The following is a 13,236-nucleotide window of genomic DNA, read 5'->3' on the forward strand; positions in this document are numbered from 1 at the left end:
TTAGTAATTAATTATCCCAACGTGACTGATTCTGAAGATTGCATAAACATTCGTTTTGAATTTTTGCAGTGTACTATGACATACCTAATGTTATAATTAGTTTAGTTTAAAATTAACCAATTGTTATATTGTTCAAATAATGGATTTTTTGACTAGTTTTGTGATACATGAAACTAATAAAATACATAATCTACCTATTAAATTACATATTTCCATACATGTGTTTTTTTATTTCCGTACTATTACCTCACAGTTCATAGAATTCCAAAAATATGCTAATCACAGCTTAAAGCAGAAACTTAAATAAAAAATAACTTTTTATGAATTGACCAAACACATCTCATTGCTTCTAGACAGTAAAACGCGATAAACTGACACGGTGGTAAATTGCTGGCGATCAATTTTCCTAGACTTGCCATTAGGGCAAGAAGCAAGTTTTCTACTCTTAGCCTGTTCAAACTCTAGTTTGGACTGATTAATAACTGCTTTACAATTGTTGCGAGCTTTGGTGTAGGCAGAAAATGAAATTGAAGAATTAGAAACAAGCCAATTACGATATGTAACATTCTTCTCTTGAACAGCCTTAGCACATTTATAAGATTTAGATAAAGGAAGAGATTTTAAAGTGGAGTGTGGGATAAAGGATTCCATTCCTGCAAGAATAATTTCACTGACATAATCTGAGCAAACGTTGACATCAGAAGTTTTGAAACAGTAATCCAACTAAGGAAAAGAAGAAAAGAAATCTCGCAGGTCATCCCATTTTGCATTCTTGTAATGCCAAACAACAAGGATGGGAATAGCCATGAGATAAAGGTTCCACTGGAGAAGAGACAATCACGAAGTTGTGATCTGAAGTGCCTAAAGGACCTCTCACTTCAACCATGTACTTAGAAGGGTTATTTGTGAGAAAAAGATCAAGAGTATTGGCTGTATGATTAGGATTGTCCAGTATTCTTGTAGGTAAATGAACAATCTGTGCTAGGTCATTATCTGTGCTAGGTCATTAGTAATTGTAAAAGCCTCAGCATCTCGACCAGCTGGGTCGGTGTGACTAGAAAACGGAAGCCAGCTGGAGTTGTGAACATTAAAATCACCAAGGAAAATTACCTCACTGTTAGGAAAGTTGGACTGGAGAAAGTCAAGTTGCAAAGAGAGGAAGTCAAAGAGCTCCAAGTGATTAGTGGAGTTGGGAGAACGGTAGAGACAACAGATGAATTTGATACGATGAGGTAGAGAGATTTTAAGCCAGAGAAGATCAAAGAGAGGAGATTCCAAATTGCCAAGTCTCTGACAGGGAATATCAGAACGGACATATGCACAATTCCTTTGAGGCGAAAGGAATCATACAGCGAATAATTTGGGCATCTGAGATGAGCAGTAGTTGAATCAATGATAACTGATATTCTGTCAGAAAAAGTACATGAGGTTTGGCAGACTGTAAGTGGAAACGGACATTGTTGAGATTAGAATTGAGACCACGTATATTTGTGAAATGAATTAGAAAGTGCTTGGGAGGTTTAGATCTTTTCGCAGATAAGCTTGCTCTATTAGTTTGACAATTCATGGTGTGTTCAATAGTAAGAAAAAGTGGGTGGGACATGCTGTATGAAGTAATGAAATTTTTGGATATGGCATACACATGGTAAGAATATGCCCAGATCCTTGACATAACATGGCCTTGACAATGCTCACCGAATACACACTACTTGTACTCCATCGAGTCACTATCTGGCAGAGTAGAGGTAGCAAGCTTATACACTAGCTGATCCCAAAGCCTCCTAGAGAGTTACCAATAGGTTCGGTCCAGTGTACTAACTAGAGGCCGGCCTGCGAACACCGTTTTAGAGCTGTACCCTTGAAATGTATGGAATATTGGATCTCGCCACGATGTTCATCATAACCTCAAAAGTCATCAATCATACTGCATGATGGAAGAGATAGGGAAGGGTTGGCTGGAACGTAGCTCTAGAGACTAAACATGAGTTCCACCACTTCAAGCCTCCAATAAGCAAAGTGGTGGTATTTCACCGGTTGATGAGAGTCATCTACCACCCATTAGTTTAATTTGTGTTCTGGGAAAAATAATGGAATCACTGGTTAAAGAAGCATTGCAGGATCATCTAGTCAAGACTGCAGTAATAGTTAAGACACAGCATGGAGTTTGTTGAAGGGAGGTCTTGTCTGACCAATTTGATTGGATACCATGATGTGGTCACAAAGGAACTGAATGCCAAAAATAATTTTGATATCATATACTTGGATTTCAAGAAAGCTTTTTATACTGTTGCACATGAAAGATTGCTGTACAAATTGGAGAGGTATGGCATTAAGGGTAAGTTGCTACAATGAATAAAGTGATGGTTCAGTGGGAGACAACAGAGAGTGGTAATCAATGGACACTTCTCTTCGTGGACAAATGTTATTAGTGGAGTCCCCCAGGTTTCGGTGTTGGGCCCATTGTTGTTTTGTATATTTATCAATGATATTGATGAAGGTATATCAGGTTTAATGTCCAAGTCTGTAGATGATACAAAGATTGGCAGGGTTGTTAACGAAAGTAAAGACAGTATGCTACTCCAACTGGATCTAGATAAGTTGGGAAAATGGGCTGAGAAGTGTCGACTGTTTATCATTGTTTATGAGAAGTATAAACAATTATGTATAAATGTTAATGAGAAGTTTATCATTGACAAATGCACAGTACTGCATATGGGTAGTGATAACTGAAGAGAAATGTACCAACTGTGTGGTACTACACTTAGGGAAATGGAAAGTGAAAAAGACTTGGGAGTAATTGTGCAATCAAATATGAAGTTCGCTGAGCAGTGCAGACGGGCTGCCAGGGCAGGTCATGGAGTCTTGTCAATGACATACAGGAATTTTGCTAGAAGGGAAAGGGAGGTGATTAACCAGTTATACAAGGCAATGGTTAGGCCACACCTAAAGTACTGTGTACAGGTCTGGAAGCCTCATTTTAGGAAGGATGCACAGTTGCTAGAACGAGTACAAAGATGGCCAATAAGATTAGTGAGGGGAACAAAGGGGTGCTCTTACCAAGAAAGGCTTAAGTTATGCAAATTGCAGCACCTGGAGAGTAGGCACCTGCGAGGCGATTTGATTGTGGTGTATAAGGCCTTGAATGGGTTGAGCAAGCTGAATGTTGATGGGATTCTTCCTCTTGCTCAGACTAAGAACCTGAGGGGGCACAGTTTCAAATTGAGGAAAGGTAGTTGTAGCATAGATGTGCAGAAATTTGCCTTTAGCCAGCGGGTAGTTGATTTGTGAAACAGGCTTCCATCTTTTGTTGTGGAAGCTAATAGCCTAAATAAATTTAAGGCTGAGCTGGACAGGCATTTGGGATGAATGGAGGGGTGAAATAAGAGCATTTTTTTTTTTTTTGGTGATGCTGCCTAAGCTTGCTTTCTTGTATCATATGCCTCTACTAATGCTAATCTCCAGTCACTAGATATTCTAAGAATGTGCTCCCCCGCAGTCATACCCAAGAAGCACAGAGTGCATATTAAGTTGTTGTTCCTTCACTTCTGGTGTTAAACACTGAGAAATACATAGATCACACACTTTTTGAAAATCAATTCCTCAGTAACAGTACTATGTTCTGAACTAACACTAATCAGCATGCTGTGGCAATTTCTTCGTATGAGTTTTTCTACTGCTGTTATGACTTCTGGCACCATGATATGATGTGCTTGCCTTGGTCATGGGAATCCTCAACACTTTCAATACTGTTCTTAAATTTATTAACCCACTTATAAACTTACCATTGACTCATGCATGCTTCATCATACTGGGCCAGCATTCTGCAGTAAATTCCAGCAGGTTTAATTACTTCTGGATTCAAAAATCAGGTCAGAGATTGAGTCTGCCCTGGTGCATAACTGCAAGGGTGCTGCCATCTTGAAAATTGACTGTTTCAAATAACACCCGGAGAGCATCATGTGGATGCTCTGTGTTGCCAACAAATTTCAATTAATAATCTGACACATGATTATCATCAGTTTTTCTGTAATATGCATTTTATATTGGTTTTACAACTTTCACTCAAATAATGTTTCTATAACACCAACCAACATTTTATTAATTTACTTATTTTGTTTATTTACTTGAGATGAGGTAGTTTTTGATCTTAATGAAAGCATCGACAAATATTATTTCAAGCAGTGATAAAATGAAAATTATCACACCCACACATAAATCAGTGATAAGGTATTTACTAAATTCCTGTGCATAACTTTCTCACTGATTTGTATATGGAAGAATGCGGCATTTGCATGCTGAAATGTTTCCCTTTGACTTTATTTTAGATATAGTATATTTCAGATACTTTTCATTTTAGTTTCTGTGTAACTGTGTGTGCTTTAGGGTAAAATAATAAATACAGGCAACCCCTATATAACACGGTATTTCTACAACACGATTGATAAATTGTGGCAATCCTTGCACAACACTGTTTTGCTCTAACAAGGTTAAAGAATTTAGCATTAGCATTAGCATTAGTAGAGGCATTTGATGCAAGAAAGCAAGCTTATGCAGCATCAGCCAAAAAAAAAAAAAAAAAAGTAACATAAATAAATAAAAATAACCACTTCCACTTCACCCCTCTGTTCGTTCGAAATACCTGTCCAGCTGAGCCTTAAACTTATTTAGGCTATCAACTTCCACGACAAGGGATGGAAGTCTGTTTCAGTAGACCTTGCATAACAGGGTATTTTTGTGCAGGGAAAACCCTGCTATTATATTGGATGTAATTTTTCAAAGCTTCCACTCTTTTTGAATCCCCGATTTTGACTCGCTAGTCAAAAAAAATTGAGAAATCCCTGTATTTTATTTTGTTGGGAAATTCCCGTGTTACGTTCTGTGCTATTGAACTTGTGGAAAAATCTAGATTTCAAAGTTTTATTACTATTGAATAGCACACCATGCCATCCAAAAGATTTAAGTCATCCAAACGTTGAAATTATGTTCCTACCGCCACAGTTGTACTGGGTTAATACAACTTGTTTCATTCAGCCGTTAGATCAAGGCATTATATCCACCTTTAAAACTCATTCCGTCAGAAAATCATTACAATGGATTTTGGAAAAAATTGATTCCGAATCTATTGAAGTAATGGAGGCACGGAAACATTTCTCAATTGTGGACTGTATCAGAATCATAGCTTTATCGCTGAAAGACGTAAAACCGTCAACGTTAAATGCGTGTGAAAAAACATATGGCCAGAGTCAGTTCATTCAGGAAATATGATTGAACGGGCAGAAAACGGAATCTGTGCAATAGTAGAACTTGCTACGTCGGTAGGAGGGGAAGGTTTCGATGATATGACTACTGAAGCCCTTGTGGGTAGCACAGTTTACAGAATCACCCTCCTCCCTACACCAGATGGAAAAGACCCAAGTTCGAATCCCGTCGATGAAGGGAGGAATTTTTATTGGTCTTCTTCACAACGTGGCCAAGGATCGGGCGAGGGTAGCATGGTTTTTTTCTCCCGGAAACTCCAGGTTTTCGTCCAGCAAAACAGAAAATCAACCTCAGGACACACGCAATTTATAGACAATATACACAGAGTAACATGGCTTTAGTTGCCGATGCTCCTAAAAAAATATATGATTACTGAAGACGTTCAAGAATTACTGGTAGAAAAAGAAGCCGGCATAGCGGATTTGGTGCATTGGATGTAAAATCAAATCAATTCAGATTATGATATCGTAGATGAAAATTCTAAACTTCCAAATTTTGCACTAAAAAGCATAGGGAAGGCATAAAGTTAGCCGAGCAATTAGAATCTTACTTTTTGAATGCAGATTCTTGAATGAAAGGAGCCCAAAGTTCAAAAGGGAGCTTCAAAAATTCTTAGTTCCATGAAATTCACAAAGATTTATCAAGCAAAAGCAAACAAACCCAGATTACTGATTTTTTAAAGAGAGCAGAAGATACACGAAATCTAGAATGGTGTATTTTTTTAATGAAATAGTGTATTTTTGTTAGCTTTAGGAATGTAATCCCCCCCCCCTTTTGTACTTTCTTAGTCCTGTATAACACGGTTTCGCACAACACGACATTTTACAGAAAACCAATAACCGTGTTATACGAGGATTACTTGTACTTAATATTTCGTATAAAGTCCTCTGTTTCTAAGTTACTGAACTTTTTGGAAGTCTTATATGCCTCAAGTGCACAAAAAAGTGAAGGTAGGGGTGGTGCCCTGGGCACAACTTAAGAGGGGCATATGCACAACAAGCCAAAAATTTGTGTGAATTAGGACTCGGGTGCACTCCCAAGTGTTAAAGATACCTTGGTACAACTCTGTGTGCATGAATTTTTCTTAACATTTTTAAAATTTTAATTTTTTTTAAAAAGTATGTTACATACACCAACTTATTTTCCATCCCTTCCCTTTCTTGCTAATAGTTTTAGGAATGCGCTTTCTATTTTCATATTAAACTTTTATGCAAGGTACAAGGAGCTTGAAATATGCTTTTTACAAACAAATATTAGACAGTTATACCTTTTATTTTTGATACTTTTCTGTTCATAACGAAATATGTAATAAGCATGGAAGAATGAAAATTAGGCTGCTTGTATGTAAATGGAGCAGTAAAGAGTTTAAATCCACATGTACAACTTCTGATTTCACGTGACACTAAATGGATTCCTGTTGTGAGATTCAACCAATAACAGTCTTTAGAATTTAATTTTTTTTCTTCGAAGAAGGTCAAAAAAGCAGATTACTGAACGAGTCAAACCAACACAACTTTACTGTAGCAAAGATAATTTCTGCAAGTGCTCTTCACAAATAAATAATACAGCAAAGTTTTGTTTATGCAATCTAACTTTCCATCAGATACATAAAACACACACGCACGCACATTTTGTATGCCATGTGAAGTTTTTAAAATTGGCAAGAAATGGTTTAAGACTTTGCTTTGTAAAGTTATTCTTTACTTCAATATTATAACTGAAACAATTACAAATAACTGTTTTTTTGCAAATAAATTTTCATTAAAACTGCAAATAAGTGAGCACAACATACTTTATGTCAGTAAGACAGCTCATTCTAAACTCTTCAAAGAAATTGGCTACCCTTTGTGCAGGTTGCAAATCTTTTCCATCTGCAGAGTTCATTACACAACCATGTATGTTATGTATATAGTAAACAACATGTTTTCATTGTTGATAACATGTTGGTTTTTCTTACTGCCATACTTCTTTGATTTTAATACAAGTGGTGTAGATTGAAGTTGAAACCATACTGAAAAACCATATTGACGATATTTGTATTTTAAATTTTCTTGGCTTTCTTTAATTATCATATTATATTCAAGGTTTTAAAGGCTCCAGATGGAAATGTTTCATACTGTTACAGTTCATAAACTTTGTTTAGCAAACATTGCCACTGTTTAGTAATAGTTCACAATAAAATATTCAAATGAAACTTTGATTTCTGGGCTACTATTAATTGAAAAATCTGCGTTCGTTAGTTTAAAGTGGAGGGATACACTGTTTTTCATAGTTAATGAATTGTGTAGGATAATTACATCACATGCTGATGTCAAGTAAATTTATTAAAACAGTTCAACGAATACTATAAAACTATCATAATGATAACTATTGTGCTAAATTGACAGCTACAGAATCAAGACCTATGAGAGAGAAAAAAATAATAAAATAAGAATTAAACAGCTAATGATATTCATAATCTCATAAAGCTCTATGTAAAGAGTCTTCTACTTTTCTTTTTTTCTGAAGATAAATAGTCTTACATTAAATAGTAAAATAAATGCTTACCTTTATTTCTACTTTGTTAAAAAGCTGCTTAGGTGTAATATTTGCAGGTGGCTTAGAGAAATTTAAAGCAATCAACATTCCTTTGAGATCATGAGCTGTTGGAGTTTCTTGCTGAAATGATTTAAAAGTGAAAAGTGCCTTGTCTGTAATAAGTTTTAACAAAAGAAAGAATCCTTACAAGTTTATAATAAATATATACAGTAAGACCCCCATATCCACGGGGGATATGTTCCAAGACTTACCGTAGATGGCTGAAACTGTGGATATAAGCGAACACCTGCTGACCCCATATATAACGTGATTTTCTTGAACATACAAAGGGTACTAGGAAAGTTTTGCAATACAGCTTTGTTTATTTAATTTTTTCAAAGTAATTTCCTCTACATTCAATACACCTCTCCATCCTCCGAAACCAATCTTTAAACCAGTTCTGCCAAGTTTCACTAGGGAGTAAAGCACACTCGTTGTCCCAAGCCCGTAGAAGGTCCTCATCACTGGAAAACCACCTCCCTTTTAGCTTCATTTTCATTTTCACATGCGGGAACAGTGCAAAGTCGCAGGGAGCAAGGTCTGGACTGTAGGGAGGGTGCTCGAGAAGTTTCAGTCCTGTCGTGGTCAAATATTCGGAGCAGGCTTTGGCGCGGTGAGCTGGAGCATTATTGTGATGGAGGTACCAGGTGTCTATTCTTGACTTTGGCCGCAGGTTCTTCATAGATCCAATGACTTTAGGCATGTTCAGTATACCACTTAGCTGTGACTGTCTTCTGCGTGTCCAAAACGACACGTTCCACAATTCCACTCGATTTGAAAAATACAGCTATCATTTTCTTCTTTACAGATCGGGATTTTCTGACAATTACGGGTATGTCGTCATCATCAAAGACCCAAACTTTGTTTTGAGCCTTGGTTGGCAGATCGTAATAGTACAGCCAAGTCTCGTCACCTGTCACGATGTTGTTCACATACCGAGATTGTCCCTTATCAAACTTTTTTAACATCTCCCGGCACCAAGTCACACGTCGTGTCATCTGCTCTTCAGTCAGTTGATGCGGCACCCAGAGAGAACAAAGTTTCTTCACGTGCAAATGATCTTGCAGAATCGAACGAATTGCTGGTGCATTTAGGCCCAAAGTATCCTCTATCTGTTGGTAGGTCACTCGCCTGTTTTCGTCAAGCATTTTCCTCACAGCAGTAACGTTTTCCTCCATAACTGACGTTCGTGGCCTTCCCGGCCTCTCAGAATCCTCCAGAGTGAAATTTCCCCTTTGGAATTCTCTATACCACCTGAATATCGTTGTACGATGTGGACAATCATCATCTAGTGCAAGAGTCATTTCTTCTAAGCACTGGTCTATGGTTAAACCACGCACGAAATTATACCGCAAAACTGTCCTTATCTCATTTCGTGACCACGATGCCATCGCAAGCACTTTACACTCTCATTACTAATGAATAACTGAGCCCATCGACTTGGCGCGGCGGCTACTATGCACGTATGAACATGTCTCAACATGCAGCAACAAGCAGCTTCCTGTGATTCATTGTTGCGTCATATTGCAAAACTTTTCTAGTACCCTTTGTATATATTTATAACCAAGTTGAATTGATAAATTAAACACGCAGTAAGACATTACCAACATTAAATACGGTAATAATAAAGTACAGCAGACTCTCAATTTACCGGGATTGGATTAACCGAGAAGCGGATTAACTGGAACACTTCAAGACTCCAAATTATATATATATATACAGGCATACCTCGAATAACGAATAGGATGCGTTCCACGAAATTACTTCGTTAAGCGAAACTTCGTTTTCAAAGGTAAAAATACTATGGCCAGAATAGGGATACGTTCCTACGTAAAGAAAATGAAAAGCTTTTTTTTTCGAACAAAGAAAAGTTTTATTAAATAAACAGTCAACTTACATACAAAGTGAAATCACATTTTAAAGTATGAGTCTAAAGTTGATTGTTTATGCTCTTTTTCTCTTTCATTTAACAATTGCCTATACGGAGTTATTGCATTTAACACTGATCGCTTAAAAAATAACACTTCTTCCTAAATCAGGATCATTTTCACTAAAAAAATTTAAAACGTTTTCAATGTCATTTAAGCACCTTTTTAAATCTTTGGCTGTTAACACTTTTTCGGCAGGAACTTCTTTAACTTCGTCTTCATTATCTTTGTCTTCGTTGCTAACAAGGTTTTCTAAGTCTTCCACTGAAAAACCATCATCTTCTGCATTCAATAAATTTCTAACATCCCCTTCATCGACATTTTCGAAACCTATTGATTGAGCCATCTGGATAACTTCATTTCTAATTTCTTGGATGTTATTTTCTTCTTCTAGTACAACTTCTGGCCATATTTTGCGCCAAACTCCATTTAAGCATTTCTTAGTGCCTTCTTTCCAAGAACTATCAATGTTTTCAATTGCGTTTTTAATGGTGTAGTTTTTCCAAAAAGTTTTAACTGTCATTTCCTCTTTATCCTGGCACCTCCGTAGCCAGGTGGGAAGGAGCAGCAGTGCGCAGCACACGCTTCTTGATTAAACCGGGGTTCGAGCCCGTCACCACCAAATACGGAGGATGCGGAAAGGTCAGGGAATGACCACCGCATATCCCGGAGCAATATGGCCTTAGTTGCTAATGCTCCTTAAAAAAAAAACCAAACAACAAACTCTTTATCCTCTAGTTCAGTTAAACTGCTTAATGCTCGACGCAGATAATAAGCTTTAAATGATGCTATTACTCCCTGATCCAATGGTGGAATCAGGGAAGTTGTGTTTGCTGGAAGAAACACAACTTTGACAGGAATGCATGTGTCCAACGTGTTAAGATCAGTAGGATGTCCTGGAGCATTGTCTAACAACAAAAGAGCTTTTTCTTCCAAGTTGTTTTTTTTTTGACAATACCGTTTTACTTCAGGACAAAAGTGGTTAACAAACCAATCAGTAAATAACTCCTTGGTAACCCACGCTTTTCTATTTGCTTTCCATATTACAGGTAAATTCATTTTTATGTTACCTTTTAACGCCCTCGGATTTTCTGAATGGTAAACTAATAACAATTTTAATTTATAATCGCCAGAGGCATTTGATCCAAAGAGTAACGTTAAACGGTCTTTGGCTGCTTTGAACCTAGCAGCTGATTTTTCTTCAATAGAAATGAAGCCTTTTGTTGGTAGCCGTTTCCAGAACAAACCGCTTTCGTCAACATTGAACACCAAATTTGGAAAATTTTCACGTTCAATTATTTCCTTTACTTTTTCTGGAAACTTATTTGCAGCTTCTCCTGTTAATTTTACACTATGAATCCTGACCCGTTTTTTAAATTTCTCGAACCAACCACGAGAAGCTCCAAAGGTTTCCGTAATTTCTTCAGTTTGTTTAGATTTCAGGTGATTAAAGTGGAATATTTTTTTTATGTTAAATGGGGCTTGAAATTGCCGACTTCGTTATAGCGAAGCTTCGTTATCAGAGGTAACGTTAACCGAAGTATGCCTGTATATATAAAGAAAAAAAAAAAAAAAAAAAAAAAAATCAACCATAAATCATAAAATTCAAGTAATAACTAGAATAGGCATAAACATTTATTTTGCAAGTCATAAATAAGCAACAAGAATCGGCATTATAAGTAGTCATTGGAGATTAGGGTACCTATTATCTTGCAAGCCCCTTGCTATCTTCACACCTACCACTCAAAAAAAAAAAAAAAAAAAAAAGAGAGAGAGACCAAATGTTTAGTTTGTTTTAGTGCGTCACATTGACTGTTGTTTTCTGTCGCACCACAAAATGACAAATTTTGTTTTGTTATTTATGTCTGGGAAGCCAGAATTTTTTTTTTTTTTTTATATAGTAACTATTTTTTTTTTTGTTTAGAAATTGCGAAAATGATGGGCAAACTCGAGAGTTGTGCCTGAGTTTGTCCATCGAAAATTAAGCAAAAACTTGAAATTATTGAAAAGTTTAAAAACAGTGCATCCGTTAAATTTCTAAAAACCATTATAATGTTGGTGACCAAACCATACGCAACACTGTAAAAAATAAAGGGAAGCATCATATTGGACACACAAGTAGTGCATCTTAAGTTTTTTCATCCCCCCCCTCCAAACTGACAGCGTAAGGTATAAAGCAAAACTAGAAAACTAGATAGCATAATATGAAGCATTCAATTAGGAATCTGTTAGCTTATCATAGTATTATCAATTAATCAAAATATTATTAATCTTATTAAATTTTCTTGTTAATTAAAATGTATTTAAACGGAAATCATGACCCAGACTAGAGCTGCAAAGTAAAGATCACAGACTCGGGGGAGAAACGAAGGGGGCGATTCTCCAATGCATCACAGTCTCAAAAAATGTGCGAAACGTGAAATGTTTGCTGAACTTTCTAAAATGGGATATGATCTAGCCAAGGATGTCTTTGTGTATGCTAGATACCTAGAGTGTCAAGAAATTAGGTGCCAAGCGTTCTGATGGGCATCTATGAGAGCTTGAGGTGTAGGGTAAATGCACTCGAAGAAATTAATGAGGGGTCCATCAAGCTCTCAGCTGCCCAGCTCAACAGCAGAGCTCACTCCTGTGCATCAGGCAACACAGAGGCAATCTCCAAGACAGAATGCGCTGGTCCCAAAGGAACTAGTTATTGTTGGTGACTCTATTGTCAGGGAGTTGGGGAATATACTCTGCTAAAAGGATAGGTGGAACAGGACCAGGGTATATCTGCCAGGGGCAAAAGTTGATGACGTTGTAGGGCAGATATAATCTTTTAAGGGCACAAAAGGCGATATTGTTGTACACATTGGAACCAATGACATTAAGAGTAAGAGATCTGCAGATTTACTCAACAAGTACAGGTCAATGTTGAAAAAAAGTTGCGAGTTAGGATTGAATGTGAAAGTGTACAATTCTGCCCAGAGAAGATGGGGGGGGGGGAGTATACGATGAGAGCCTTGTCGATCAATTCAGCCCTAGAGAGATTGTGCAAGGATCAAGAGGTAGAATTTTTTTCAGCCAGGTCTGTGCTTGTTGACAGGAGAGACTATTTCTACAGTCTCTCCTTTCAACGTTAAGTGGGGTACACTTAAATAGAAACAATGCAAGAATATTTGCTGATGCTATCGAGGCAGTGTTAGGTGGGTCATAAAATTGCTACCTTAGGATGATATACAGATTAAAAGTTTAACAGTGGCTGCAGGTAGAGGCAAAAGTGATTCTTGCACTGCTTCTATTAGAATGAGCAACAGTGTGGAAAGCAAGGCAATGGAGATTTCCAGGACTGCTGGGAGTCACAGTGGGACAAATAAATACATGGGCTGTGTAAGTGTAACTAAGAGTAGAAACAGGTGCATGTATACTTGCATGTAAACCAACGATAGGAGTATAGTTAATTAATTTGATGAGCTTGAAGTACTAGTCATGACAT

At 37.1% G+C, this 13,236-nt stretch overlaps 1 protein-coding gene across 1 annotated transcript in view; it reads right to left on the bottom strand.

Annotated features, from left to right (window-relative positions):
* LOC150088349 (protein TSLIG3A-like) overlaps positions 1-13,236 on the bottom strand; it is a 188,739-nt gene that overhangs the window by 87,540 nt on the left and 87,963 nt on the right. Inside the window, exon 6 of the mRNA XM_090369461.1 lies at positions 7,807-7,917. Coding sequence (XP_090225587.1) covers positions 7,807-7,917 — 111 coding nt within the window. The remainder of the gene's footprint in view (positions 1-7,806; positions 7,918-13,236) is intronic.

This window comes from Mastigoproctus giganteus, chromosome 3 (assembly GCF_048544385.1).
Source record: "Mastigoproctus giganteus isolate SK-2022 chromosome 3, ASM4854438v1, whole genome shotgun sequence".
NCBI classification, from domain to species: domain Eukaryota; kingdom Metazoa; phylum Arthropoda; class Arachnida; order Uropygi; family Thelyphonidae; genus Mastigoproctus; species Mastigoproctus giganteus.